We start from the raw sequence: 25,633 nt of genomic DNA, 5'->3' as shown, positions 1-25,633 counted from the left end.
CTGACCATTTGAATCCAATACCCATATCAGTACTTCATTCTGAGTAATGTGCAAAGACACGTAGAAGGTTCACTGTTTAGTCTGTGTCTAATGTTTATCTACAATTACCCAAGCTCCCTCAGACTCCAGGCAGCAGTAGGCTGCTGAACTGAGCCACTTTTTGCTTCTTTTTCTCCCTCTCTTTCTGTAGCTTTATAGAAAAGTGACAGCCATATAACTGATAACAATTTCCATAAAGCTGAGAAACAAGTTTGGATTCTCCAGCATGAACCTCCTCCCATACCATTACTGCTCACATTAGCTGACTGTCCCAGCCTGAAGATGGCATGTTCCATTACACCCCAAGCAGGGCACAAATACCAAGGCTCTGACAGACAAAAATCCAGGACGACTCTAAACCAAAAGAAAAAGCACAAGGTCTCGGAAACCTGTAAGATCTACTTTCAATTTATCTATGTTGGCCTTCAAAAATCTGGATTCTCAGCTGGGTGCAGTGGTGCACACCTATATCCCCAGCAGCTCGGGAGGTTGAGGAAGGAGGATCATGAATTCAAAGCCAGCCTCAACAAAAGTGAGGTGCTAAGCAACTCGGTGAGACCCTGTCTTTAAATAAAATACAAAACAGGGCTGGGGATGTGGCTTAGTGATCAAATGCCCCTGAATTCAATCCCCAGTACCCACCCTCCAGGGAAAAAAATTAAAAATCTGGATTCTGTAGAGATACGCAATTTGTAGACAGATAAATGACAACAATAATGACAATAATAGCTGCATCCTGTGTTGCAAGAATCTAAATGTTTTAAAGAAATTAGCTCAGTTACTACTACAGCTCTGTGAGGTGTATGTGAGGGATTTTACTGATGAGGCGCACTGAGGTTAAGTAACCTATCCAACCAAGATATATAGATAGCAACCAGTAACAATGTCATGGAATTATTTGCTATCTGGAGACTTTTGATGCAAAAGATAACGATGGTGCTTAGTGTGTGGCCTACCCAAATTCTGTGAGTGGGATAGGAAGACCTATCCATTTGGATCCTTTTGAAGAAGAGAATTGTATTTTAAAGCTGAAAAAAAGACCACTAAATAATGAGGCGCTTTCAGCCTATTGTGAAACACTGTGGATCCTAATGGAACTAATGCCAACAGAAATGGAATAGAGGGTGAGTGTCCTATCTAATGTGCAAGATTAAATTTACCCAACCCGCTATAGGTTACAAACGCTGACCAGTCAAAACTAGTCCAAGATGCTATCTTGGTTTTGGCAGCGTTGTCCTTGGCAGCTGTGTGAATAAGTCTGAGAATCAAGTGCTAATCTTTTTCCAGTTCCAATTAGGTTACTAGCCTTGAGACATCTTTATTACCCAATTATCTTTCTCTTTTCCTCTCAGTACCTGAAGAGATAGCCTTGAAAGAGGTTTACCAGCAAAATATATGAAGCAATTGGATCTCAACAATGCTGTGCTGTTCTGAGGGAGGCAGAATTTAGACTTCCAACTGAAAGAAGTCTTCACATATAGCCCACATTTTGAAGTTCTTAAGCGTCCCCAAGAACTTCTGCCCCTTTTTTCTGCCTGTGATTCCCTTTTCCACCTTCACTGAGTCTCAGTTTAGATGCTGCCTCTTCTGTGAAACACTTCTTTCTCTGTTCTGACTCTGAACCCTCTCTTAAGTGTTCTGGCTGTTGCCCTGATCAGTCTGGATAATTTAAATTTCAGGTCTGTTTCCCCCACTTGACTGGGTACCTTTTTAATTCTATTTTTTAATTGGACAGATTCATAGCTTGTCTTTGCATTTCCACTGCCCGATGCAATGAAGTGCTCAATAAATTATCCCCAAAGTGAACTGAAAGCTCTTGTTTCCTAAAGGAACCTGAATTTGGTGGGTCCTGATTTTAACCCTCTCTGAGGTTAAATCTGCTGAGGTCCTTCCATCTTGACCTAGATGGCAGAGATAACCATCAACCACCAGCCCACAACTGTGCCCCAGCAGAGTGGCTGGGGAAAAACAAGTGACATCAGAGGCTCAGGCACACGCGCTTGCTATTCTGCGAGTACTGGGCGGTACTGGCAGAGCGGGCTGGCTGTCAATTCGTTAAGCATCTGACTCATGAGAAGATTGCTGATAACCAATTTGAACAATGCCTCTGCTACTCAGGAGACATTGATTTCGATGACGATGATGATGATTGACGAGGAAGGAGGTGGGTGGTGGAACTTGAAGGGAAAACACTGAAAGGACTTGCCCGAAATCAGTCAGGGAGGGGCAAGCATGGGAACATGGTTGGCCTTTCTCACTCCCAAATCTGGTTCTTCCAGAGAATAATCCCCCAAAAGGTTTCCACCATAAGTTATATGTGTGTAGCCTTGTACAGTTTTTGGAATGGCTACCTAACTGAATCTCACTTGTCCTTCAATTTCATCTTCTCTGAAATTCACTACCTCTCCTCTGAACTCATGAGCTTATCAATCTATAACAGCCAGCACTTACTCAAAATGTACAACCTTACTGCTTCTCAGACCTTCTTTCTCCAACTAGATCATAAATTCCAAGACAGCTGGGGTTATATTTTATTTCATTTACCTCCTATAGTGCTCAGGACAAAACTTGGTTCATAAGAGACATCAAATATATACTTGTTTCATAAGATATATTATAGTTTATACATGCAACTGGCTTCTGCCTTACTTCCTGCGTAATTCATGAGCCAAGTCACCTCTATTGAAAAACCCTTGCAAAAAAATCTCAAGATCAGGTTCTCCCAGAAGGAATTATGTGACCTGCTCACAGATTCCTTTCTAGGAATATAATAGCTGCTGCTTGTTGGCTTTTCCCCTGATTTTCCCCATTCATGTTTATTTGCATTTTATTTACTTCGGATATTTTCCCCTTCATTGCTAAGAGACAAAAGCAATAAATAGCAGAACTAAAGGTTTAAGAAAAATATTAATAGACAAAACCATGCATTTGAGAAAAATACCTTCCACTGATTTTTTTTTAAACTGAAGAGAGAGACATCTCAGTTATTTGATTATTGTGAAAAACATCATGTCCCAGCCCTTGAAACACCAGGAAATGTGGCTTCTGACCAGAGAGATCAGCGAATTAGAATTTCATAAGGAAGGCATAATTATGCCTGGTCCATCCAGGAGGAAAAAGAGCCATTAAAATTCAGTGAGATTGTGAGTGAGGCCCTTGTCAGATTACATAGGTACCCAGTATCTAAGGATAGAACAGGGCTTCTTCCTTCATCCCACTCCTCCTTTCTTCTCTGGGCCTTGTTACTTGTGATTTATAGAACTGGGAAAGGTAACATTCAACTACTTTTGATATTTTGGATTTAACATGGCTTTTCAATAAAAAAGACAGGAGAGGGGGATGGGAAGATAAATAATAATGAAATAAAGTTCATCAAAATGTAGAGTCATTTAGTCTCAGTACATGTAAAAATCAAAGATGAAAATGCTTATTTGCAAGACACTACAGCCATATTATGTAAGCTGTGATCATTAGACCGTATGCTTCCTAATAACCTGGGTGCCTATTAACATGCCCATTCCCAGCCTTGTCACAGGCCTCTGGAATCAAAACCCTGGGAGAGGGCTAGAGCCCTGCATTTTCACCTGCTACTCAATTGACTCTGACACCCACCAAGTTTGAGGATCCCTGCTTTAGAAGACAACAGTAGCAGAACAGATGTGCTTTCTCTGTCACTATAACCAGAGGGTACTGATTTCTATTCTTAGCTCTTGGTGGGGGAGGAAGGAAGTTATTTGAAGAGGCGAGCAGGTGGGGTTCAAACTGGCAGCTGAGAAGCTTGTGGCCTTCTTTGATTTCTAAGGAAACTGTGAAAAAGAATACTCCCCTTGTTAAGAAATCCAAGTCAAGTTCAAGCAGCCTTCCTCCTAGCCAGCATCTTAGAAACCCTTCCCATCTCACAGCCCAAACCTTCCTGCCTCCCAACAGCCCCATGTTAAGAATTCTTCCCATCAAGATGAGCACATGGTTAGAACCACTCTCTCCTCTCTTACCATTTTCTTCCATTTCATCCTGCGGTTCTGATACCAAGTCTTCACCTGCAGCTGAGTGAGTCCCAGAGACTGGGCTAAGTCCAACCTAGAAGGCACAAGATACAAAGGAAGGATGAGGAAAATGGGAGAGGGCAAGACAGACAGACAGGGGTCCTTCTAGCTCCAGGAACGTGCTACCAAAACTCAAACCTGCCCCATTAAACCAATTCTTCCTTAAAGGGTTTTCCTTTCCTTCCAAGAATCCTATGGAGAAAACTTTGGGAAACAGAGAAACAGGTGTCCACACCTAAGGACACCTGGGGCAGGACCCATGCCAGAAACATTCTCTGTTTTTCATGGACTTGAAAATATTGTCTTATTTTTTGTTTACAAGGTCCTTTTCCTAATCCAATGGTCTTTACTCTGATCCTCTACAAAATGTGAACTCTTACCCAAAATCCAAACCTGAAATGAAAGGTAAAGCATAGGTCTATGGCAATGCCTTTCCTGATCCAGTTCAAGTTATAGCTCCCCTGTCCTGTGTCCTCTGCTCCCTCCCACAGACCAACAATCACCACAGTGGCCCCGAGTTCTCGACTGTCCTCTAATCACTTCACAGGTTATTTCTCTCTCTAACTCAACAGCAACTCCTCCACTTTGTTTTTATCCACAAAAGTACATCTCACATTGCTAAATCCAGAACCAGTGCTCAAAAATACAGTGGCAACCCTAAGCTGTTATAATGATTACATTGTTTAAAAAAATTAGACATTATGAAATTCCAAATGAAATGTTAATTCCTTAGCCCCTTCTGTTTTCCACGCTACTGCTCATCATGATCCTGCATTTCTCTGTGCCCTTCTGAAAAGCCCTAAAAGTCAAATCTGTTCCCAGAGAGTATGCAGTTAGGGCAATCTGCAATAACACAGTGACCTGAGCACACACCAAGCCCCTGCTGTGTGCTATCATATGTTTTTCTTTCACCACACTGTGCTGTTGGTATAATTATTCCCATTTTATAGATGACAGATTCAAGGCCTGAAGAGATATTAAAATCTCTTACAACTATGACCAAAAGCTGCATGCCACCTGAGTTTTACAAAGGCTTAATTGAACAGTCATGTTCATTTGTGTCTGTACTGTCCGTGCCTACCTCTGTGCCACAACATCAGAGTTGAGTAGTACTGACAGACCATATGACCCATAAAGCCTGAATATTTACTACCTTGTGCTGTACAGAAAAACTTTTCTGACCCCTGGTAGATGATCCTGGTGTAATAGGTAGAGACAGGATTCAAATCCACTTATGTCTGACTTATGCTACCTCTTGGACAAGGGTTTGTTCCCACTCATAATAATTTTGTACAAGTTGGATCTGTCAAAGGGAAGTGCAGGGAAGCTACACCCTAGGGAGGAGCAACCAACCCCAGTGGAGAAAATGGAATGAGAAGGGAAAGTTTGTAGCCAGGCTCCCAGCCTCAGTCTTGCTCAATATGTGGATAAGAGTGGAGGTCTACCTGAGCACCAACAGGAAGGACCACCTCCTGAGTCAACACCAACCACCTTCCTGCAGCTCCAAGCCTGCTCTGTGTAAAGCAGCTCAGACAGTGACCACTATTTTTTTTTTAACCACTACTTTTTGAAGGTCCCCAGGTTCCTAAAAATCCACTTGTGGATTTAAGGCCCACTGTTTCCCACAAGCCTGAGCCATGGGGATCCTCAGATGCAAGTTCTCAGTTGCAACCTTCTCTACCTGATCAGATCTAACCATCAGCAGCACCCATGGGTACTGGCCATGAAGGTTCAGGATGGTAACTCAGGTGCTAGCTACCTAGCCCCCCTGTTCTGCCCAGAGCGCACAAATTAAGTCTCTTATAAGAAAAATGGAGCCTGCCTTCAAGGGACTTTAGAGATTTTCTTAAATCTTTATTCACATGTAGCCAGTCATTCCTGTAGAGGGACTGCCAGCAGCCAATAGTTTTATTGGAAGTAATTAACAGACTGAAGCCAATAAATTCCCAGCACCAACAAAACTTAGCTCTTCTAGTTAAGAAGCACTGCATCCCAAGCAGTCATTCATTAAGAACCAGGAATCCAGGAGGGCCATCCCACAGACTTCAGGTCTCCAGGGCCTTTCAGGGCTCTGTGTGCCTTCCCCAGTGTGGGTCACCTGAGGCCATCAGGTGCATTAGTCAATGGAAGATTCACAGCACTGCCACTGCATTAGCAAATGGTGTTAGCTCACTTGGGAAAAATGCATCCTTGACTCACTCCTGGCTACAGAAACACACTTCACTGTCATCAGCTTTCTCTCATTACCTGCCACCGTTACAAATTCTCACTTCCCTGCATCTTCGCTTAAATGAAGTCACCTAGGAAACTAGAGAAACAAACACAGAGGAGGAGGGCAGGAGCTGTGGGAGGAGGGAGCGCTCATGGCCCTGGTCACGTAGGGAGGTAAGGAACATCAGAGAGGGCGGGTTCAGGCCAGTCAGATGGTGTCCTCCTCCCCAGGCAAGTGAATCAATCTTGTGTAGGTCACCTAAGAGATGCCTGGGCAGGTATCAGGAAGTCCCAAGAGGTTTATTAAAACTAACATTTCTGTAAAAACATTCTCTGGCTTCTGAAATATAAGCCTAAAATTTTACACACGTATGCTCAATCTCCTAACTAATGATGCCCACGTATTCTGGCTGCATAAGTCCATGAGGCTCCCTGTTACCTGCTGAGGGGATCAAAACAGTCACTTAATATTGGGGAACCCCAGTTAGTAATCACCAATTCACAGTCCTGTCTCTACTGTCCACCCAAAATGTGCACATCCCAAACAGAGCTCCATTTTTTCCATCAAACCCAACCTGTCCACAGCCTTCCCACTTGAGTGAACAGCATCCCCATTTACTGATAATACTTGCAGAGAGTCCCCTCCTTGCATCCTCACCTGTCTGGGGTGGACAAGTACTTCTGTTTCTGGAATTTCTTTTCCAGGCCCATGAGCTGCAGCTCAGTGAAGATGGTTCGACTGCGTCGGGGCTTCTTCTGCCGGGGAGTGGGCTGCTCTGTCTCCGACTCGCTGCTGGCTAGAGCCTCACCACCAGGGCCCTCAGCAGAGGCAACCTTTGTGGCTGGGTGGTGGGATAACACAGGGGTGATTCCCGGGGTGGTGGGGACCAGGTGTGAGATGACCGTGGGCTGCCGGGTGATCACCGAGAGGAGAGGATATGCCCGAAGGGAGGGGGAGCCTGCAAGACAAACAGGGAGGAAGGTCACTGCCAGGAACAGGAAGCAGAAAGAGGTTGGGAAGCCAAAAAGGACCACTTGCTGAGACCTGTCTGACGGTAAGGTCTCCTGCCCACGCGTAGATGTAATGAGGAAGGGGTGCAGAGAAAGCAACTCGAGACCTACAGCTGCAGGGTGGGCAGGCATCAGGGAGATGTGCTCAGCTTGGTGTATGAAAACATCCATTTCCCTCTCAGCCTAGAAGAGGTTCCTGCAAGTGCTCCAGTTTAAAGTAAACCCATTCCCGACCTCTTAAATTCTGGTTTCATGGATACAGGTCAATAGCAACAGCAGATGAAAAGAAGTAGTCAGAAAAAGCTAGAAATGCACACTTTTGAATTCCAAAGTAGATGTAGTCCTAGAAAGGTTAAGTGACTTGCTAAAGATAAAACAACTAGGAAAAATCAGATTGAAGGAGACAGACTAAGTTCTGGTTTTTTGATCCTGTCCTGCTAGCACTGCATCATGAATCACTTGGATACAACCTTTAAAGGAAGGGGACAAAGAGATTTTAATTCATATAAAAACTTAGCTTAACTATGACGAGCTGCCTACAGCACGGTGTTTAAGAGGGTCCTCAGGCAGGGTGAGAGCTTAGCTGAGGAAAGAATAGTCAGGCTGATTAACAATATCTGCCATAAACATGCAGGGGGACAGTGGTATGGTGCCACTCCTGCTTAAGGAATTTCAAAGCAAGAGTATTTTTCCTTCCAACAATAAATCTTGAAAGTTCATAGAAGACCTCTTTCTTTTCATTATTTAACAGCATCAAGTTTTAAATGCCTTGATCATGATTTATGTACCATTTTGTCCCTCTGGTCCTCAGTTTTGTCATATGAATAGTGAATAAGAAAAGCTACTTCCAAGGAAGACTTCAAACCCTAATACACTCATGCCAAAAAAGTACCCATCTTCCCATTGTTTGAGAGTTGATTAAAATTAAAAGACACAGGGCTGCCCTGGCAATGGACTTCAAGGCCAAGATCACAAGAGCCAACCAACATCCATACTGGTTTGGGCTGAAACTGACTAACATCATAGAAGCCTCCGGGAGCTACTTGTGAACCAGAGGTTCTTTCTGGCTTGGCATTGCTCTTCTAATTCATTCCCATATCTCTGTTCTGGATGCCAGTCTTACTTATTAAAACAGATAAAACCTTTTCTTGTTCTTTGAGTATCCTTCTAGCAAGCCCAGAAGAAACCACAAAGTTGTTGAATAATGATAAATCACCAAATGCTACAACTTCCATTAACTCTCCAGCCAACTCTGAAACTTGAGGTTTTGTGTTATGGATTCTTTTGTTAAAAAATCATCTGGGGAATACTACTTTATATCAAGAGAATTAGGATATGGGGCTTGTGGTTTTAGATCTCTCAGCATACAACGTGAGTTGACATCAAGTGAAAAAAAAATTTCTGAAAGCTTCTTACACAGGCAGAAGGTATTTCTCATCTCAAATCACGTTACTCCTTTAAGTTTGCCATTTCTTTCAGAATGGATTTTATCAGACCAGTTTATAATCTAGAAACTCAGGATTTTACCAGGCTAGGAAATGGCTAACTGCTATAAGAAAGGCTTTTTATCACCTTTCTCTTTTGTAATCTTTTCTGGCCTATCATGGAATACTATTTTGAAAATGTGGTAATATCTAGTGTTAGCAAGGATGTAGGGAAATAGACACTCATATATTGTTGGTAAGAGTGTAAAACAGTGTAATCTTTTTTAAGAGGAGAAACTAAGCAGCATCCCATCTACACATCCATCTGCCCATCCATCCACCCATCCATTTATCTACCCATCCACCCACCTATCTATCCATCCACCCATCCATTCACCCATGCATCTAGCTTGCCAGCCATCTACCTACCATCCATCTATCCATCCATTTACCTGCTCATCCACCTATCTATCCATCCATCCATCTGCCCACCTATCCACTCACCTATTCACCACCCATCTGCCCAGCCAGCTAGCCAGCCTGGCAACCATCTATCTACCACCCACCCACCCATGCATCCATCCACCCGGCCCACCAGCCATCCACTTACCATCCACCAGTCCATCCATCTACCCATTCATCCACCTATCTTTCCATCCATCCACCCAGCCAGACAGACAGACTGCCAGTAATCCACTAATCCCGCCAGATATTAACAGGCAATTTCGTAGCTTGAGTTCTACTTGCCTATGTGTACAAAGACTTATAGACAAGCATATTCACTGCATCCTGGTTTATAATAGTGAAAAAGAGGACATGACTCACATATCTATTAACAGGAAAATGATGAAAAACAATGTGGTATATTTATGGAATGGACTAAAACGTAACCATTAAAAAGAAATATCTATATAAAGTAATATAAGTAGATAAGTACATATATAAACTAATATAAGAATCTATCTAAAATATATCATTAAGATAGAAAAAAGTATGATGTAAGTCAATTTGCATTATCATAAAAAGAACGTGGGTGTCTGCATTTATAAACGCATTTTTAAAGCTCAGAAAACCAGTTACCAATCTATTAACAGTGATAACCTCTGAGAAAGTGGTGGAAGTAAAATATATGAAAAGGAGTCTACATATAATGATCTCATCCTGTGTTCAATCCAGCCAGGAATATTTACTGAGCATTTTCTATGGGCTATACTCTGCTCTGGAAGCTGGGGATACAGCAATGAACAGGGTAAAGTTCCACCTATAGAGAGCTTACAGTTAAATAGAGATGACAGACAACAAACGAATAAAAAATAATATAATGCCAGAGAGTGATAAATTCTATGAAGAAAAAGTGAAGTGAAATGTGGAGATGGGCAAGTAGGGGGAAGGCAGGTACTTGAGAGAGAGGTGCCAGAAGACCTCTGTGAAAAGGTGATCTTTTGGCAGGTCTGTGCCTCTCTGCACAATAGAGCCTTGAGAAGACACAGGGATGAGTTCCCCAAGAGATGACCACCACACGCCAAGCCCTCCAGGGGGAACAAGCCTGGCTTCAAAAAATAGCCAAAAAGCAGAAATAAGAAAGGGCAGAAGTTTCAGGAGAGAAATTCTGGAGCAATCTTCTAAAGTTAGCTCATGAGGGTCAGGGCAAACAACTGATTCGGGGAAAAAAAAAATCACTGGCAAGAGTTGAGCCAGGGAAGGACATGATCTGATTTATGTCTGTAACAAGCCTTGCTGCTACTGTGTGGCTGGGACTTCAGGAAAAGAGTGAAGGGCAAGGAACCAGCAAGGAGGCCAGGCCATCTTCCAGGCTAGAGAGGCAGCAACAGTGGCAGTGAGAGGCAGTCAGATTCGGGGTATATTTTACAGTTTAAGTGAGGAGAATTTGTAGAAGGACTGACTGTTGTTGGGGGCGGGGGATACTGGGCAATGGCTAGGATTTTGGCCTTATTGCTGGAGGAATGGAGATGCACCTTAGTAAGATAAGAAAGGTTGGACAAAGAGCAAGATTGAGTAGGAAAACCAAGATTTTTGTGCCAGACAATGTGTTATTATACATCCTGGATGTGTGGAGGAGGCAGCTGGATAAACCAGTCTGGAGTTTGGGGATAGAGAGGGGTTGGACACAGCTTTGACTCATGGACTGTATGTGGCATTTTGAGCCATGGGATTGTGTGAGATCACCTAGGGAGTGAGTGGAAGAAAGAATAAGTGATCCAAGGATCGAGGCCTGGGGCACACCCACATCTGAGGTCATAAGGAGGAAGAAGAGCCAGTCTTCCTGGCTGAGAAGGAGAGAACAGAGAAGCAGGAGTAAAGCCATCATACCCCCGTGCCCCAATACCCAATGATACTTGGGTATTATTTACATTTTGTAACATCTATGTTATTTTTTTAACTTGAAAAAAAAAAGGAAAGGGGCTGGGGGTACAGCTCAGTGGCAGAGCACTTGCCTCACATGCACAAAGCCCTGGGTTCATCCCCAGCACCACAAAAACAAAAACAAAAAAAAATTAAATGAACTTTAAGGTTTTGAGTTTCATTTTCTTTCTAAAGCTCTAATAGAAGTTCTATTTGTCAAAAAAGAATTATCATTTACTGATCCTTGAACCTACATATAGTTAAAATTTCTAAAAAGCTGGGCAAAGAAAACCAATGTAACAATCCTTGAAATGGAATATAAAATATGTTTAAATTTCTGACACCACTAGTAAAACATATATTACATGTTCTCTTGGGTAAAAGAGACTCTTAGTCACTTCTAAATCAAAGAATCTAAAGCATTTCTTTTTCTTCATGTTGGGAGACATTTGGGTTCTTATGCTACATAGAATCACACCCTTTTCTTTCAAATAAACATGGTTCAATGTGGAGAAATTGTAGTCTTTTCTACAAATGGTGCTAGAAAAACTGTACATCCATACAGAAAAAAAAAATGGGTCACAGAGCCCAATGTAAACTGAAACCTGTAAAACTTTCAGAAGGAAATCTTGTGACTTTGGGTCAGGCAAAGAATTTTAGCTATAATACCAAAAGCACATGCATAAAAGAAAAAAGGCAAACTGGTCTTCACCAAAATTGACAACCTCAGCAGCTCGGGAGCCTGAGGCAGGAGGATCAAAAGTTCAAAGCCAGTCTCAGCAACTTAGTTAGACCCTATCTCTAAATAAAAAATAAAAAGGGCTGGGGATGTGGCCCAGTGATTAAGCACCTCTGGGTTCAATCCCTGGTACAACACAACAACAAAAATTAACATTCTTTTCCCTGAAAAAGATACAATTAAGAAAATGAAAAAATAAGCTATAGAGTAGCTATATTTTTGCAAATTTCACAACTGCCAAATGATTTGTATCCAGAATATAGTTATTAAAAAAAACTCTCAACGCAGGACAATCAAAAATAACCCCATAAGAATGTGCAAAAGTTTTTTTTTAATTTTTTTAGTTGTAGATGAACACAATATCTTTATTTTATTCATTTATTTTTATGTGGCGTTGAGGATCGAGCCCAGTGCTAGGTAAGGGCTCTACCACTAAGCGACAACCCCAACCCTGTGCAAAAGTTTTTAAAAGACACTTCACCAAAGAAGATATATAGAGGGCAAATAAGCACAGTGAAAGATGCTTAAGATGATTAGTCATTAGGAAAATAAAACCACAATGAGCTCCACTACACACCTGCCAGCATGGTCTAAAATGTTCTATAAACTGATGGTATCAAGCACTGGCAATGATGGAGAGCAACTGGAACTCTCATACATTGCTGGTGGGAATGCTATTAAAACAGTGCAACCTTTTTGTAAAGAGAGTTGGCAGTTTCTTATGAAGTTAACCATGCAGACACCATATGAATCAGCAAAAACAACCCATAGTGAAAACACAAAAACCTATAGGCAAATGTTTACAGCAGCATTATTAGTAATTACCCCAAACTGGAAACAATCCAGTATTCTTCCATGGGGGATGGATAAACAAAATGTAGCATATTCATATGATGAAATATTACTCAGAAACAAAAAGGGATAAAGCTGTGGATAAACACACCATTGTGGCTAAAAACTTAACATACACACACACACACACACACACACACACAACTTCTGATAAATTATAGTGATTTAAGGCAACATCAGAATCACCAAAGTCTATAGTTCCAAGAGTCTTACTTAACCCAACATTCTGGTGCAAATTCAGTGACAAAATCATACTTTCCCCCCATCAGCTGAGAGAACTCACCTGAATGGGGAAACACACACAAAGCCTTTATGATGCCAAGAAATATTTTGGGTTTCAGGAGGGCCACCATTGCAAATAAATACAATGACAGCATTTATAATTAAGAAATATAACATCATATAAAGTATAATTTCAGTAACTTAGGTTCCAGATATTTGACATGTGCCTCTAAGATTCGGAAAGAATAAGCATGGCGGGAATAAGAGTCAGTGGGTCACAATCATGTGACAAAACACTGAATCTCCTGGAAGGCAAACCCACAGGATGCAGAAAAACGAGACAAAATATACTTTAGCCAGCTGTTTCTTGTCTTTCCACGTTTTAATATATGAGCAGGTTTTCGACAAAATAGCTTTAGCCCAGAGCTTTAATTTCACAAAGCACTTGCACATTACCCCTTCCCATATTCCCACCAAAGCACTGAGTTATCCATGTATCTTTTTGTGCCTAAAACCCAATCAAACCTCAGTTTTTAAAAATAGAGAAAAAATGAAAATCAATGCATAATTCCCAGGAATTATCACTATGTGAAAATGTTGACTGAAGACAGCTGCCCCTCTACTCTGGATCATTTACATATACTTGTGAAATTGAAACACATTATCTGCTACTGAGAGGGAGTGATGATGATAATAAACCAGAGACACTGTTTAAACAAACACGTTTTCAGTTGACAAAAAGTAGTGTAAACATGACCACACTGAATTAATTTTCTAAGAGTTGTTTTTCTGCAGCCAATCCCCTTAACCAATGTTTTGCTATAGGATAAGTATCACATAACTGTGTGTATCAGGTACCTAGAAATACTTCCCTGCCAAATGTTTGGCCTTTTTAAAAATCTGTTCTTAGATCTTAAAACCTGAGTACATTAGTGGTTGGCTGATGTCGAGGAACATGCAGGGGGCTTAGGGAGATGTGGGACATTTGATGGACTAAATGCAACACAGTCACCCTTCACATAGGTTTTTGCCTCTGTGAATATAACTAACCTCAGAATGAAATTATCTTTTCAAAATCACCTCTGTGCTAGATGCATACATATTCTTCCCCTTATCATTCCCTAAATGATAAAGCGTGACAACTATTTACACAACATCTTCATTGTGTTATATAAGATTAATCTAGGATTGATTTGAAGTTTCTGGGAGGATGTGTCCAGGTTCTCTGCAAATACTATGTCATGTTATATAAGAGACTTAAGTGTCCATGAGTTTTGGTATCTCAGAGAGAAAGTGTCCTAAAACCAATACTTCATGGATACCAAAGGATGCCTGTATTTTCTGATTCTGTAAACTATAGGTAAGCTCTAGCATGTGAGTGTGCTTGGGCCAGGCACATGCATCATATTCAGGGTTACTGATTCCTGACACCTCACCTCAATTTATGTCCTATGTCACAGTAGAAGCCAGTCCCCTTCAGCTACATCTGTATTTGAACTTCAGAGCTATTTTAATCAGCTTTTGCATCACTGTGACCAAAACACCTGAAAAGAACGACTTAAAGGAGGAAAAGTTTATTTGGGGTTCATACTTTCAGAGGTCTTAGTTGATAGATGGCTGACTCCATTACTCTGAGTCCAAGATAAATCAGCATATCCTGGGGAAAGGGCCCAGTTGAGGGGAAGAAAACTGCTCAGCTCATGGTGAAGTCAGGAAGTGGTGAGAAGAGAGAGAGAGAGAGAGAGAGAGAGAGAGAGAGAGAGAGAGAGAGAGAGAGAGAAGGGTGGGGGAGGGGAAGGGGCCAAAAGAAGGACAACTCCGAGGGCATACCCCTAGTGACCCACTTCCTCTAGTCATGTCCCACCTTTCTACAGTTACCACCCAGTCAGTCCACTCAAACTAGGATGGGCTGATTAGGTTTCAGGTCTCATAATCTAATTATTTTAATTCTAAATAGCCCTGTATTGACAGAGGCTTTGGGGAACAACTTACATCCAAACCATAACAAGAGCAAACAACCAAACAACCGTGTCTGCTCCTACAAATCTCCTGTGGGCTTCTGTTCCATTTCTCCAAAATACCCATCCCCTAATTGATTCTCCATGCCCATATTTCTGGTTAACGTAAGCAAAGGCCAAAGGCCTGAGTAGATGAGAATCTCTAAAGTGTCATCTTGAATGATTTTTGTCCCTGGAGCATGTGACCTCTACATGAGCAGAAAGCTTCAGAAGGACTCAAGTAACATATACAAAGAATACAGAGGTATGAAGATAGCCTGAAAGAGACTTGGGGAAACAACTAGGTAGTGACCACTGAGTTCCTTAGAAAAAAATTAATTATAAAATATCCACACCAAGTTATTTCCATGGGATTACATTCCTACCAATTAGCTGGTAATGTTGGATAGAGAAAAGAATAGATACTCTACCACTGACTCTCAAAGTGACTTTGCATAGATTACCAAAACTTTCAATGTCCTCATCCATACAAACTCATCCAGTAACAGTCCTCCCTCCTAAATTACTGTACATTAAAACATGTGAAATGCCCAGTGGGTGCTTTATTGCTTTTAGTTCCTTTTCTTTTCCTCCCTTTCTTTTCCTTGCTTGGTGCCCTGTGACTGAACCATATTAAAGGGATTTGTTTTCTTATCAAGAAAGCAGACCTACCTGTGAACCACATATGTATCTCCTTAACTTCTCCATTCATATGCAAAGCAAGAATCAACAACACCAGAATTTGCCAGTTTCTCCTTGCCCAGTGGAGGTCTTCAAATGTACTTGCAACCATGTACTGAAATTGACAGCAACCAGAGAGCTAAGAGAAATCAGTGCAAAGGCTAACCTGTCCAGGCATCCTTCTAAAACAGCCAACACTCCAGAAATAGTTTGGTTTTGCAAATCTGTATTAAAAAAAAAAATAGTGCCAGGAGCGTAGAGAGCCTGCTTAGCATGCCAGGTCCATGGCTTTGAACCCCAGTACCACCACCAAGGTCAATAACAGGCAAGAAGAATGGATTTGGGGAGACACCAGATAAAACCAGTTAATTTCTAAAAACTGCAGTGAAGGCAGTTACAGGATAGTTAAAATTACTTTGCCCTGTTTTATGCTGAGAGTGAGCTGAGGAAAGCTTGCCCTGAGGATAGGCAGGAACTGATGGTGAAAGTTCAGTGACCATAGGACACAAAAGTGGGGGACAAGAGGAGAGAAGACACAGAGGCTCTGAGTGTTCTTTTAACTTTATGACACACTAAATTTCTGGTCCAGGAAGAGTGAATGAAATGGAGGCACCATATACACACAGGTGATAGAGGGGTGTGGCTAAAGAAAAGAGAAAACATGCTAAGAGGCCAACTCAAAGGCTGCAAAATGTCTTAACAACCTTATTGAAAGGTATCAACCTCATTAAAAGTTGTTGAATTAAGTAAAAATGAATTAGAAACACCGAATAAATTTATTCCAAAATCTGCATGGGATTGCTATGATGTGGATGTCAGAATAAACCACCTACTTAAGGGAAAAAAAAAATCTTTTCCCAAACCTTAAAAAGGTTTAAAAATAAAGGGCAAAGAGAAGATGGATAGGGAAGAAATATTGGGGAGATTTGGAAAAATAAACAAAATTTGGAAACTAAGCAGAGGACTTCAGAGCAACCCTGGCAGGTTGACTGCATAGACTTTTCAGATTTTTTTTTTACTTTGTAGAGACAAGCTCAGTCTTATCACATTTGACCTGCAATCTACCTCTAGTCATCAGGATGGTGTACACCCTCATAAATGCTAGGCTTTTCTGGGAGCTGAGATCAATTAAGTTGGCTCAGCAGAATGATCTCCGGACCTTCTCCAGGCTGCCTAAAATGCCATAACATCCCCATGCCATCATGTACCCTGAGCCTCCACTGCCCCTCCCCCTGAGCTCCCTCAGCCAAGGAACACACTAGAAATGGCATGTTCTTTCTCCTCCCAATCATTCTGTTGTCTATATTCACCCACACCCGCTTTCGTCCACACCTCACATGCACTCATGGACGGAAAGCTGCACTGCACAGCTGTTGTTTATTACAAAGACAGAATTAATCACTCCTACCTCTGGGCACCCACACTTTTTGTTTGTGTCCTTATTCACCCTTACTTAATTCAAACCTTAAATTACAAGTTAAGTTGTCTACCCATCTGTTTCTCACCAAATTTCAAACTTCTTTAGGACAAGTCAAAAGCAAAAATAGCCATCTTCCTAGCACACACCATGTGCCTTAAATGGACTAATTTTAATAGGAATCCTGGAGACTCGGTTCTGCAATTGGGTTCAATGGCCCAGGTCACGTCATACTTCAAAGTTTCTGTTTTGTCATCTATAAGATGGCAATAATAATACTTCTGTGTAAGCTTGCTGGAAGATAACAATTGGATAACAAGTATGAAAGTCAGTGAGGAACTAATCCAAAAGTAGCACTAATTTTTTCAAGCACCCATTTAGCAAGCCAACTGAAGTTCCAAATTTTACACAAGCCTCTCTTCACTGAGAAGTCAGAGCCCTGCTTTCTTGTGCTAACCTAACCCTGCTTGCTGCCTCATGCCTATGCTCAGTGATTGCTAGTTAGGGTTCTGGTGTTCATGGGCTCTGAGTTTGCATAGCATTTACTACCAGGAATACCCTGGTTCACTGTCCCCATCATTAAAGAACTCAACTAAACTGTCACTCAGTTCTGCTAAACTTATAGGAAGAGAGGTAATTCTGGATCTCTGCCCTCAAAAAGCTAATCATCTAATGGGGAAATGAGACATTAAACTAAAAAGTAAATAGGAAAACAATGGGAACCATAGGAATTTAAGACAGAATGTGGGTTTTTGAGAGCACACCATCAGGCAATGGAATGTTTGAGGAAAGAAGGAGCTGGGTTATAGGAGGGAAGGAAGGCATGAATTCCAGAGGTATTATCAAGGAAATTCCAGCAGGATCCAGAAACCTACCTGACTGGGGTGGGAAGAAGGGCAGGAGCATATAAGGAACTGGAAAACCCAGCACCCTGGTGGTGACTGCTGGACTTGGAGAACCATTGACAAGTCTGAAGTCTGCCATGTGGGAATGTGTGGGAGAAAAGATGAAGCTTGCAGTTTGAGGTGAAAATCAGATATCTACATTGCAGGGACAATCACAAACCAGTTCTCCCCAGAAAGGCTCTGAGATGGCAATGCAGGTTTTACACAGAACCGGAGTTGAAGGGTTGAAAGTAGAATTCATCTTCCAAAAACAAAGCCTTAAGAACTCCAGAGGACAAAGAACTGGGCCTTGGGGTACATCTTCATCAACAGGGCTGAAAAAGGAAATAGAACCAATAGAAGAGACAGATGTTATCACCTCCGAAGCAGGAACACAAACAAAAGGTACAGCTCAATATCCAGGGCCAAAGAGAACTTCAAGAATGATAAACTTTCAGCGAGGTTACTCACTAATGAACCTTTTGACTTAAGTTTTAAAACAAGTTTCTCCTTTTCCAACACTTACAGACCTATATTCTAGATGGGATTCCAACTGGGAAGGTGTGCATAATGCCATGCCACAGAACAAGGTTTCCAGAAAAAGCTCCAAGACAGAACCTTTCTGCACGTGGCCCCATGGGCACACAGGCTAGCTCCCAGTCACCCAGAAGGAGACTACATTAGGCTAAAGCTCAGAATATCTTATGCCAAAATATCATTTTAAAAATCCAAGCTGACTTCTTCATTCCTTTTCTCTACCCATTCTAATCCTGGTTCGATATCTCTATGGCTTGCCTTAGCTGTGAAGAATTAGAAACAAACTACATAAAGGAGAATTTAAAACAAAAAAACAATTTTCACAAATTATAGAATATCTAATGTAGATAAGATGCCAAGAAGTGAGGATAAAACAATACACAAAACAAGCCAGGTCTTTGCCCAGCATATGGTCTGGCCAAGAAGACAATTAAGAGTAGATCAGGGTTTTTTTCAAAAGAATTTTCAGCAAGAGGATCCATCCAAACAACAGGCAGTCAAGGATTCCTCTAGAAAAGCAATATTAAATTGAGTTTTGAAGGACAAGTTTGGCTTAGATGCCAATTCAAGATGAACCACAAAAAGGAATAGTTAAAATTTTTAGAGGGAAAGGGGAAATAGTGGGAAATGATGTTGGCTAAACTATATTGTTATACTATATGCACATACAAATATACAATGCATCCCACCGTTATGTACAATCACAATACAGCAAAAGGCCTTTGTATCTTACTGAAGAATATTTAGAGAACTTCTGATGTTGAAATTGGTTTCCTTGAGCAAGAAGTAGAAACTCTGGAACCTGAAGGCTCTAAGTCAATAAAGTGAGCATTCTCAAGGAAACCATTGTCTAGTGAAGTTCCAAAAAGACAGCTAATGGTCAGAATATTTCCCACTGCTGCCATGATTGGCACCACATATTTCCATCAGGATACTTTGAGGTCATACTTCCAGTTGGATGATTCCTGGTTAAATCTTCTCTTCCTGGAATCCCATCATTCCCCGATAAAAGTGTACCCTTAAGGCAATGCAGCTAATGTGGTCAGAGGAACACAGAATTATGTTGCAAAAAGATCCAAACTTTGGAGAAATGTGCCCTGTTGAAGTGAGGAGGAAAGACAATCTCTGTCTTTGATGGAAGGATCTTGTTGGGTAGAATTAAATACTTCCTCCCTCTTCCTCTCTTACTCAAGTTGTTAAGATCAAGTGGCAACCTGTGTATCCCCAGTCATGAAAAACTGGACATCAGATAAATATTTTCTCATGTGTGAGTCTTATTCTGGAAAGCACTTACTATAATAAGAAATAACAGCAATAAGATTTTGCAACACAATGAACATCAATTGTGCAGATAATGGTGTCCAACTGAGCAACTGAGACCAAAGACCATTGCTCTCTACAGGAAAAAGGCCCTGAGCTAACCCTGAACTCAGCCAATTCCACCCACAACTCCATTAAGCTTCTTTAGCCTCTGGTACCTCATTAGGTCTCTCTCTCTGAAATTTCCTCATCTGTAAATGAGAAAGTCGATGACTTTTTAAGGTCCCTTTTGGTACCCCAATGCAGCACTATTATGAGTAAAATCCCACTGAGAGGCAATGTATCTTTCTTACATTTCTCAATTCAAAGTCTTTGCTTTGTCTTTCTATCCATCTGTTCTTCTTACGCTTTGCATAAGATATCAACTGAACAAATATTAGTTGAAATAAGTGGGCGAAGAATAAGATTATAATACATGTATATAAACTACTCCAGCTCTACTAACTCTTCTCAGTTCACAGGAAGTGGGGTGATAAAACTATTTACTTATCTGATATCCCTCCAGGTGATCCAGATTAACTACTGAAGGCAAATGACTCTATTTTGCATAATCCTCACCTTGCACAATTAACACTTTGGAGGCTGTGATTTGTAGCTAATGACATGTTGAAAATAGAACAGAGATTTTTTTCTAATCTTGCCTTTGATAGATGAAGCAGAGAGTATTAAACAAAATCACCAAAAAAGTCACTGTCTGATCCAGGACCAAGGCTCAGACGTCCAGAGGAGAGGACAAATGTTCTATTCATGCACTGCCTTTCTAGGCAAAGACCACCAAAAGCTGAGTAATGTTTGGTGACAGGCACTACTTTTCTCTTTCATGTGATCTATTTTACGGGGAGCTTGGGTGTGTCACAGATTCACAGCCGATAATCTGACACATTACCAACCAATCCAAAGAACTTCTATTTGGAAATTTCTACTAAACAGGGTTAATACATGCTTTGGAAGAGTGGAGGAAAGAAAAGGTAGACCTGTGACTGCATGATAACCCAGCAGCCCACATTACTGACACTGATATGCTCACTAAAAACTAATAATGACGATAATAGCAAACACCCACTGTGGTAATGGTCTCAGGAAAGGCCAATCTCTCCAAGAGAAGAGAATTTCAACAAGCCACTAAATTAAATCATGAGACTCTTAAGTGTCTCCCCTAATCTCAAGGCAATGGAGAGAGAGAGGAAGCAAAAAAAGGAAATGTGTTGAACACTACCACAACATGTTTCCTATCCTAACAGACACTATCCAATGACTACAGCGTGTATCTGGGATTTGACTCATGGCCATCCTCCTTCAATGATACCATGCCACCTTACAAAATTCTAAAGCACAGTTTACCAGGGATCTTCCTTTCTGATACTTTAGTATGCCAGGCAACTGATGTATATTCAGACCTTATTAAAACATTCTGCTTCTTCTAGGATGTACTATGAGCCTCTGCCAAGCATTGGCTTATGCTGCTTAAGAACAATTCATACTTATCTCAGGGTCCCCATAATTTGTGTTACATGGTGCCTAATTCCCAAAAGAAAGAGACAATCAAATAACCTATTGTCATTTCTTCTTAGTTCACAATTTTTTCATAATAGAAAGCAATATGTCTCAATGCAGAAAAAACTACAGAAATATGTATAGCCAAAAATAGTTATGTACATCCACACATAGAAAGACCAGCGAAGTCCACAGGTTTCTAAAACATAAAGGAGTCCTTATTTGGAGAAGCTCTGTCCTGACTGGGAAAAACCTCAGGTTTCATTCCAGGTAAAAAGAAGGCAAGTAGCTGTTTCCTGGGGAACAACTTGAGGTGAAAAACACGACATTCTGAAATCCCTCTAACACAGAAATAATGACCCCATTACCAAGTCCAAAGAACAGAGCCAAGACACACACACGGGCAATGAACTCAGATTTGCAGCCAAATGCTCAGGTCTTTCCTCATTTTCCATGAGCCATTTCCCCACTGACCATGTGAGAAGCACAAAGGCATTTTTATAGAACTTGCAACCATTATTCCTGGAGATACATATCAATATTGCTTTGTGTTTCCCTTAATTAGTCAAGTGTGCTTCCCTAGGTGGTAATAAGCTACCAAATGAAGTAGAAAAACAAATGTAAAAACAAACACCCTCTCCTCACTGGACTGAACTCGGGATTATAGGCTCAAAAATTGTCATGCTCCCCACAAAAAAGAGAGAGTTGATGAATTTCAGTGTCGTGTCAAATTTTACCCAGATTACTTTAAAGCATATATTTTTAAAATTTAGGATCTCTTCTACTTTTAAAAATGGATTATAGAACAAGGTTTTGAAAGTCTACCAAAAATGGAAAATTATGAAAATGTAATATAATACTTGAAATATTTTACTTCACAAGTACTATTATAAACTGAAAAGGGCATCACAAATGTAGGCTGTTACTATTATCTGACACAGTACAGGGGACCTGTGGAGGAGCACAAGCCTTCCTAGAACACACCCCTTCTTATTGTCAACATTAAAAAACCCAGTTCCCACACCAAAAATAACCATGCCCTAGACCACATCCCTTCAACTGCTAGGTGTGTTCATTTCTGCTATTCACTTTCAGCTTAGAAAAGAGGGGTTTTGAAAAAACAATTCATAGGTACCAAAAGCAAAGAGTTTAAACATGCAGTTAGCCCTGCAGGCATGTGTTGCTTGAACTGGGCCATGACTCTCTCCATCCAGCTGCCCACCGGCCATTTCCTGACAGATCCTGCCTTCCCTCTCTTCCCACACACCTGAGAGCAGATGAGACTTATCCAGGGAAGTATCCCCCTGTACTGTGGAATGAAGGCAGGTAGAGCTTTGACCCTCCCTTGCACTCCATCCATGTTATTACCCCACAACTCAGCAAAGGACTGGCAGAGTCAGGAGCACTGAAATGTCCTTTAAAGTAAAAATAAAGATACTGGCTAGACACACTCCTAGGACTCAAAAATCTCCAAAATTAGCCAGGCACAGTGGTGCATGCCTATAATCCCAGTGGCTTGGAAGGATGAGGCAGGAGGATGGCAAATTCAAAGCCAGTCTCAGCAAAAGCAAGGTGCTAAGCAACTCTGTGAGACCCTGTCTCTAAATAAAATGGGGATGTGGCTAAGTAGTTGAGTGCCTCTGAGTTCAATCCCTGATAAACCCCCCAGAAAAGAAAAATCTCCAAATTAGCCTCAAGCAGCAACAGAATTATAGCATACCAAAATCTCAGTAGAAAACTTCCATTCCAGAGGAGAAGAAAAACCAGTCAGTCTTTTACATTTTTAGATCTACACTGAAGTTATTAGAGTCAGGTTCAAGTTGTCACTTTCCTAAGGTAACAATTAAGTATAAATTAGTGTTGTTACCTTGTCAACCCACTCACTTACTGGTTAGGGTTTCTGGTTGGTCAGAGTTCAAGGGGGGAAATGATCCACCCCCACATACTAATCCTAAGTATTTTTGGGAGACTCCACAATTTCTTAATACTTTGAACTACTGAAGAACTATGTAACCCTCAAGTTTCAAAATTCCTCAGGCATAACAGCCAAAGATAATCATTCGGAAACACTGAGTCAAGTCATTTCTCCTGAGAAACTTCTGAGAAAGTTTCTGTAGGAAGAGGCTGTCTTGCCAGATTCCTCCATACCCAAGCACTGTCCCTCCTACTTCTCAGCACATGAATATGTGCTAGTCTTTCCTAACCAACATTCTGGCCTCCACCCCTGACCACACCCTACTCTCTCCACAACAACCAGAGTGTCACCCACGGGTAAACAATCTAAGGCCCAGATACCTGCACAGTTCCCAAGCACTGCAAGACAAAATGGCAGATCTCAATAGTCAAGAGTGTGAAGACTGAAAAAATATAGACTCACTCTACATATGAGGCCTTGGCCATGAACCCATCTGCAGACCAGATGTAAAAGCCTTTCATTTCCAGAGCCCATATGGAAAATGGACAGCCCATCCAATCCAGTCTTTCTATAAAAGACAAAAATGAAGCAAGGGACAGGAGATTTCTAAAGAAATCCTTATCTCTGGGGTTAGATGAGTCTTTCTGGACATGGACTTTGAAGAGCCTGAGAAGGGAAACAGAAGCCCAAGTCATATCAGACCCAATAGTAAGAAGCAACAGGAAACAGCACCACTTGAAAGACTAGGCACATTAGTGGTAAATCAACCACCAATTTACTTCAAAATCAAGGGTCATCTATGGCTTCAGATAATATAAACATGGCACGTTGGCACCTTTTCCTCAGGAAGAGTCCACAAAGGAAGGTGGAAGCTGGGGAGAGGTGTTTTATTAAACCAATTTTCTTTCAAAAATTAATTTTTAAATTGATACATTAAAAACATAAAAAAATTGTATATATTTATGGGATACTATGGGATGTTTCAATATACGTACACATTGTGCAACGCTCAAATCAAGGTAGACGTTATCTTCTCAAATACTGATCATTTCTTTATAGTGAAAATAATCAAAAAAATTTTTATAGCTTTTTGAAGTCTACATACAGTACATGATCCTTATCTATACTCAACCTACTACACAATACCACACCAGAACTCCTTACTCCTATCTTAACTTAATACCCATTGACCAACCTCTCTCTTCACTATCTCTCCAGCTTCTAGTAACCACCATTCTATTATACATTTTTATCAGATCAACTTTTTTATATTCCACATATACCCCAAGGAAATAAAATCAACATTTTGAAAAGAATCTACACTCCCATATTTACTGCAGGCCAATTCACAGTAATTAAGAAATGGAAACAACGTAAGTATTTATCAATTGATGGATGAATGGATAAAGAAAATGTGGTATGTATACACAAAGAAATACTGCTCTTCCATAGAAAAGAATGAGGGCCTAGGGTACAGTTCAGTGGTAGGGCACTTGCCTAGCTTGCATAAGGTGCTGGGTTCCATTCCAGTATCACAAGAAAAAACAGTGAATGAAATCCTGCTATCTGCAATTATGTGGATGTAAACCAGGGCTTGATAAACGTCTTGTCCAGACATCATATGCATGGAAGGATACATTCATTCCTCAGCTTACAACTCCTTGAACAATTTAGGACCAAGAAGAATCTAGGTTCCAGAACCAAATGCTCTGTGATCTGCGAAATGGTTTGCAAGAAGCTAATTTTTCCTAGGGAGAAGGAAAGATACTAAAGGTGATGGGAAATGCATTTAACTGACATGTCAAAAGCCACTATTGCTCATCTGAAATCTCTGGACAGCTATAGGAAAGAAAGTTTTCTGCCTAGACATGACATTCTGTAGGTTTTGCTGAAAAAGTAAGATGAAAGGCTTTTCCTGATGCTTCTGGGCTAAGAATGACTGACCAGGCTGACCCTGTACAACAAAGTCAGGGAACACATCAAAGAGTCTGTCTTATTAGGCAATACAAACACGCTTAAAACTCATTACTCTCATCAATAACATCATCAAACCTTTTTTCTCCCCGTGGTGGCGCCAGAGATTGAACCTAGGAGCACTCTACTACTGAGCTACATGCCCAGCCTGTTCTATTTTTTGAGACAAATTCTTGCTAAGTTACCCAAGTTGGCTTTGAACTTGTGATCCTCCTGCCTCAGCCTCCCCAGTAGCTGGAACCAGAGGCATGCACTACCACGCCTGACTCATCAAAGCATTTATTAAAAGCCTGATTATGGAGCCTATCTTAGGGAGTGAACTGAGGGAGTTCCAAGGTACCTAAACCACTTTTGCTCATAAAGTTTATAATGTGGGAAAGGGCATTGAGGGATCATCTAATTTTAAAATGAAAAGATTTGGTTAAATAAAAAAAATTGAAAGCTAAATAAATTAAAAATTAAAATAACACTATTAAATAAAGGTATAAATAAGCAAGATTACACTACTT

The 25,633-nt window shown here is 41.0% G+C and overlaps 1 protein-coding gene across 1 annotated transcript in view; it reads right to left on the bottom strand.

The window, feature by feature from the left end:
• Barx2 (BARX homeobox 2) overlaps positions 1-25,633 on the bottom strand; it is a 68,523-nt gene that overhangs the window by 6,794 nt on the left and 36,096 nt on the right. The window contains exons 2-3 of the mRNA XM_026392410.2: positions 6,952-7,252; positions 4,032-4,116 (exon numbers count right to left, since the gene is read on the bottom strand). Coding sequence (XP_026248195.1) covers positions 4,032-4,116; positions 6,952-7,252 — 386 coding nt within the window. The remainder of the gene's footprint in view (positions 1-4,031; positions 4,117-6,951; positions 7,253-25,633) is intronic.

This window comes from Urocitellus parryii, chromosome 4 (genome assembly GCF_045843805.1).
Source record: "Urocitellus parryii isolate mUroPar1 chromosome 4, mUroPar1.hap1, whole genome shotgun sequence".
Lineage (NCBI taxonomy): Eukaryota > Metazoa > Chordata > Mammalia > Rodentia > Sciuridae > Urocitellus > Urocitellus parryii.
This window is presented reverse-complemented; position numbering and strand designations above follow the sequence as displayed.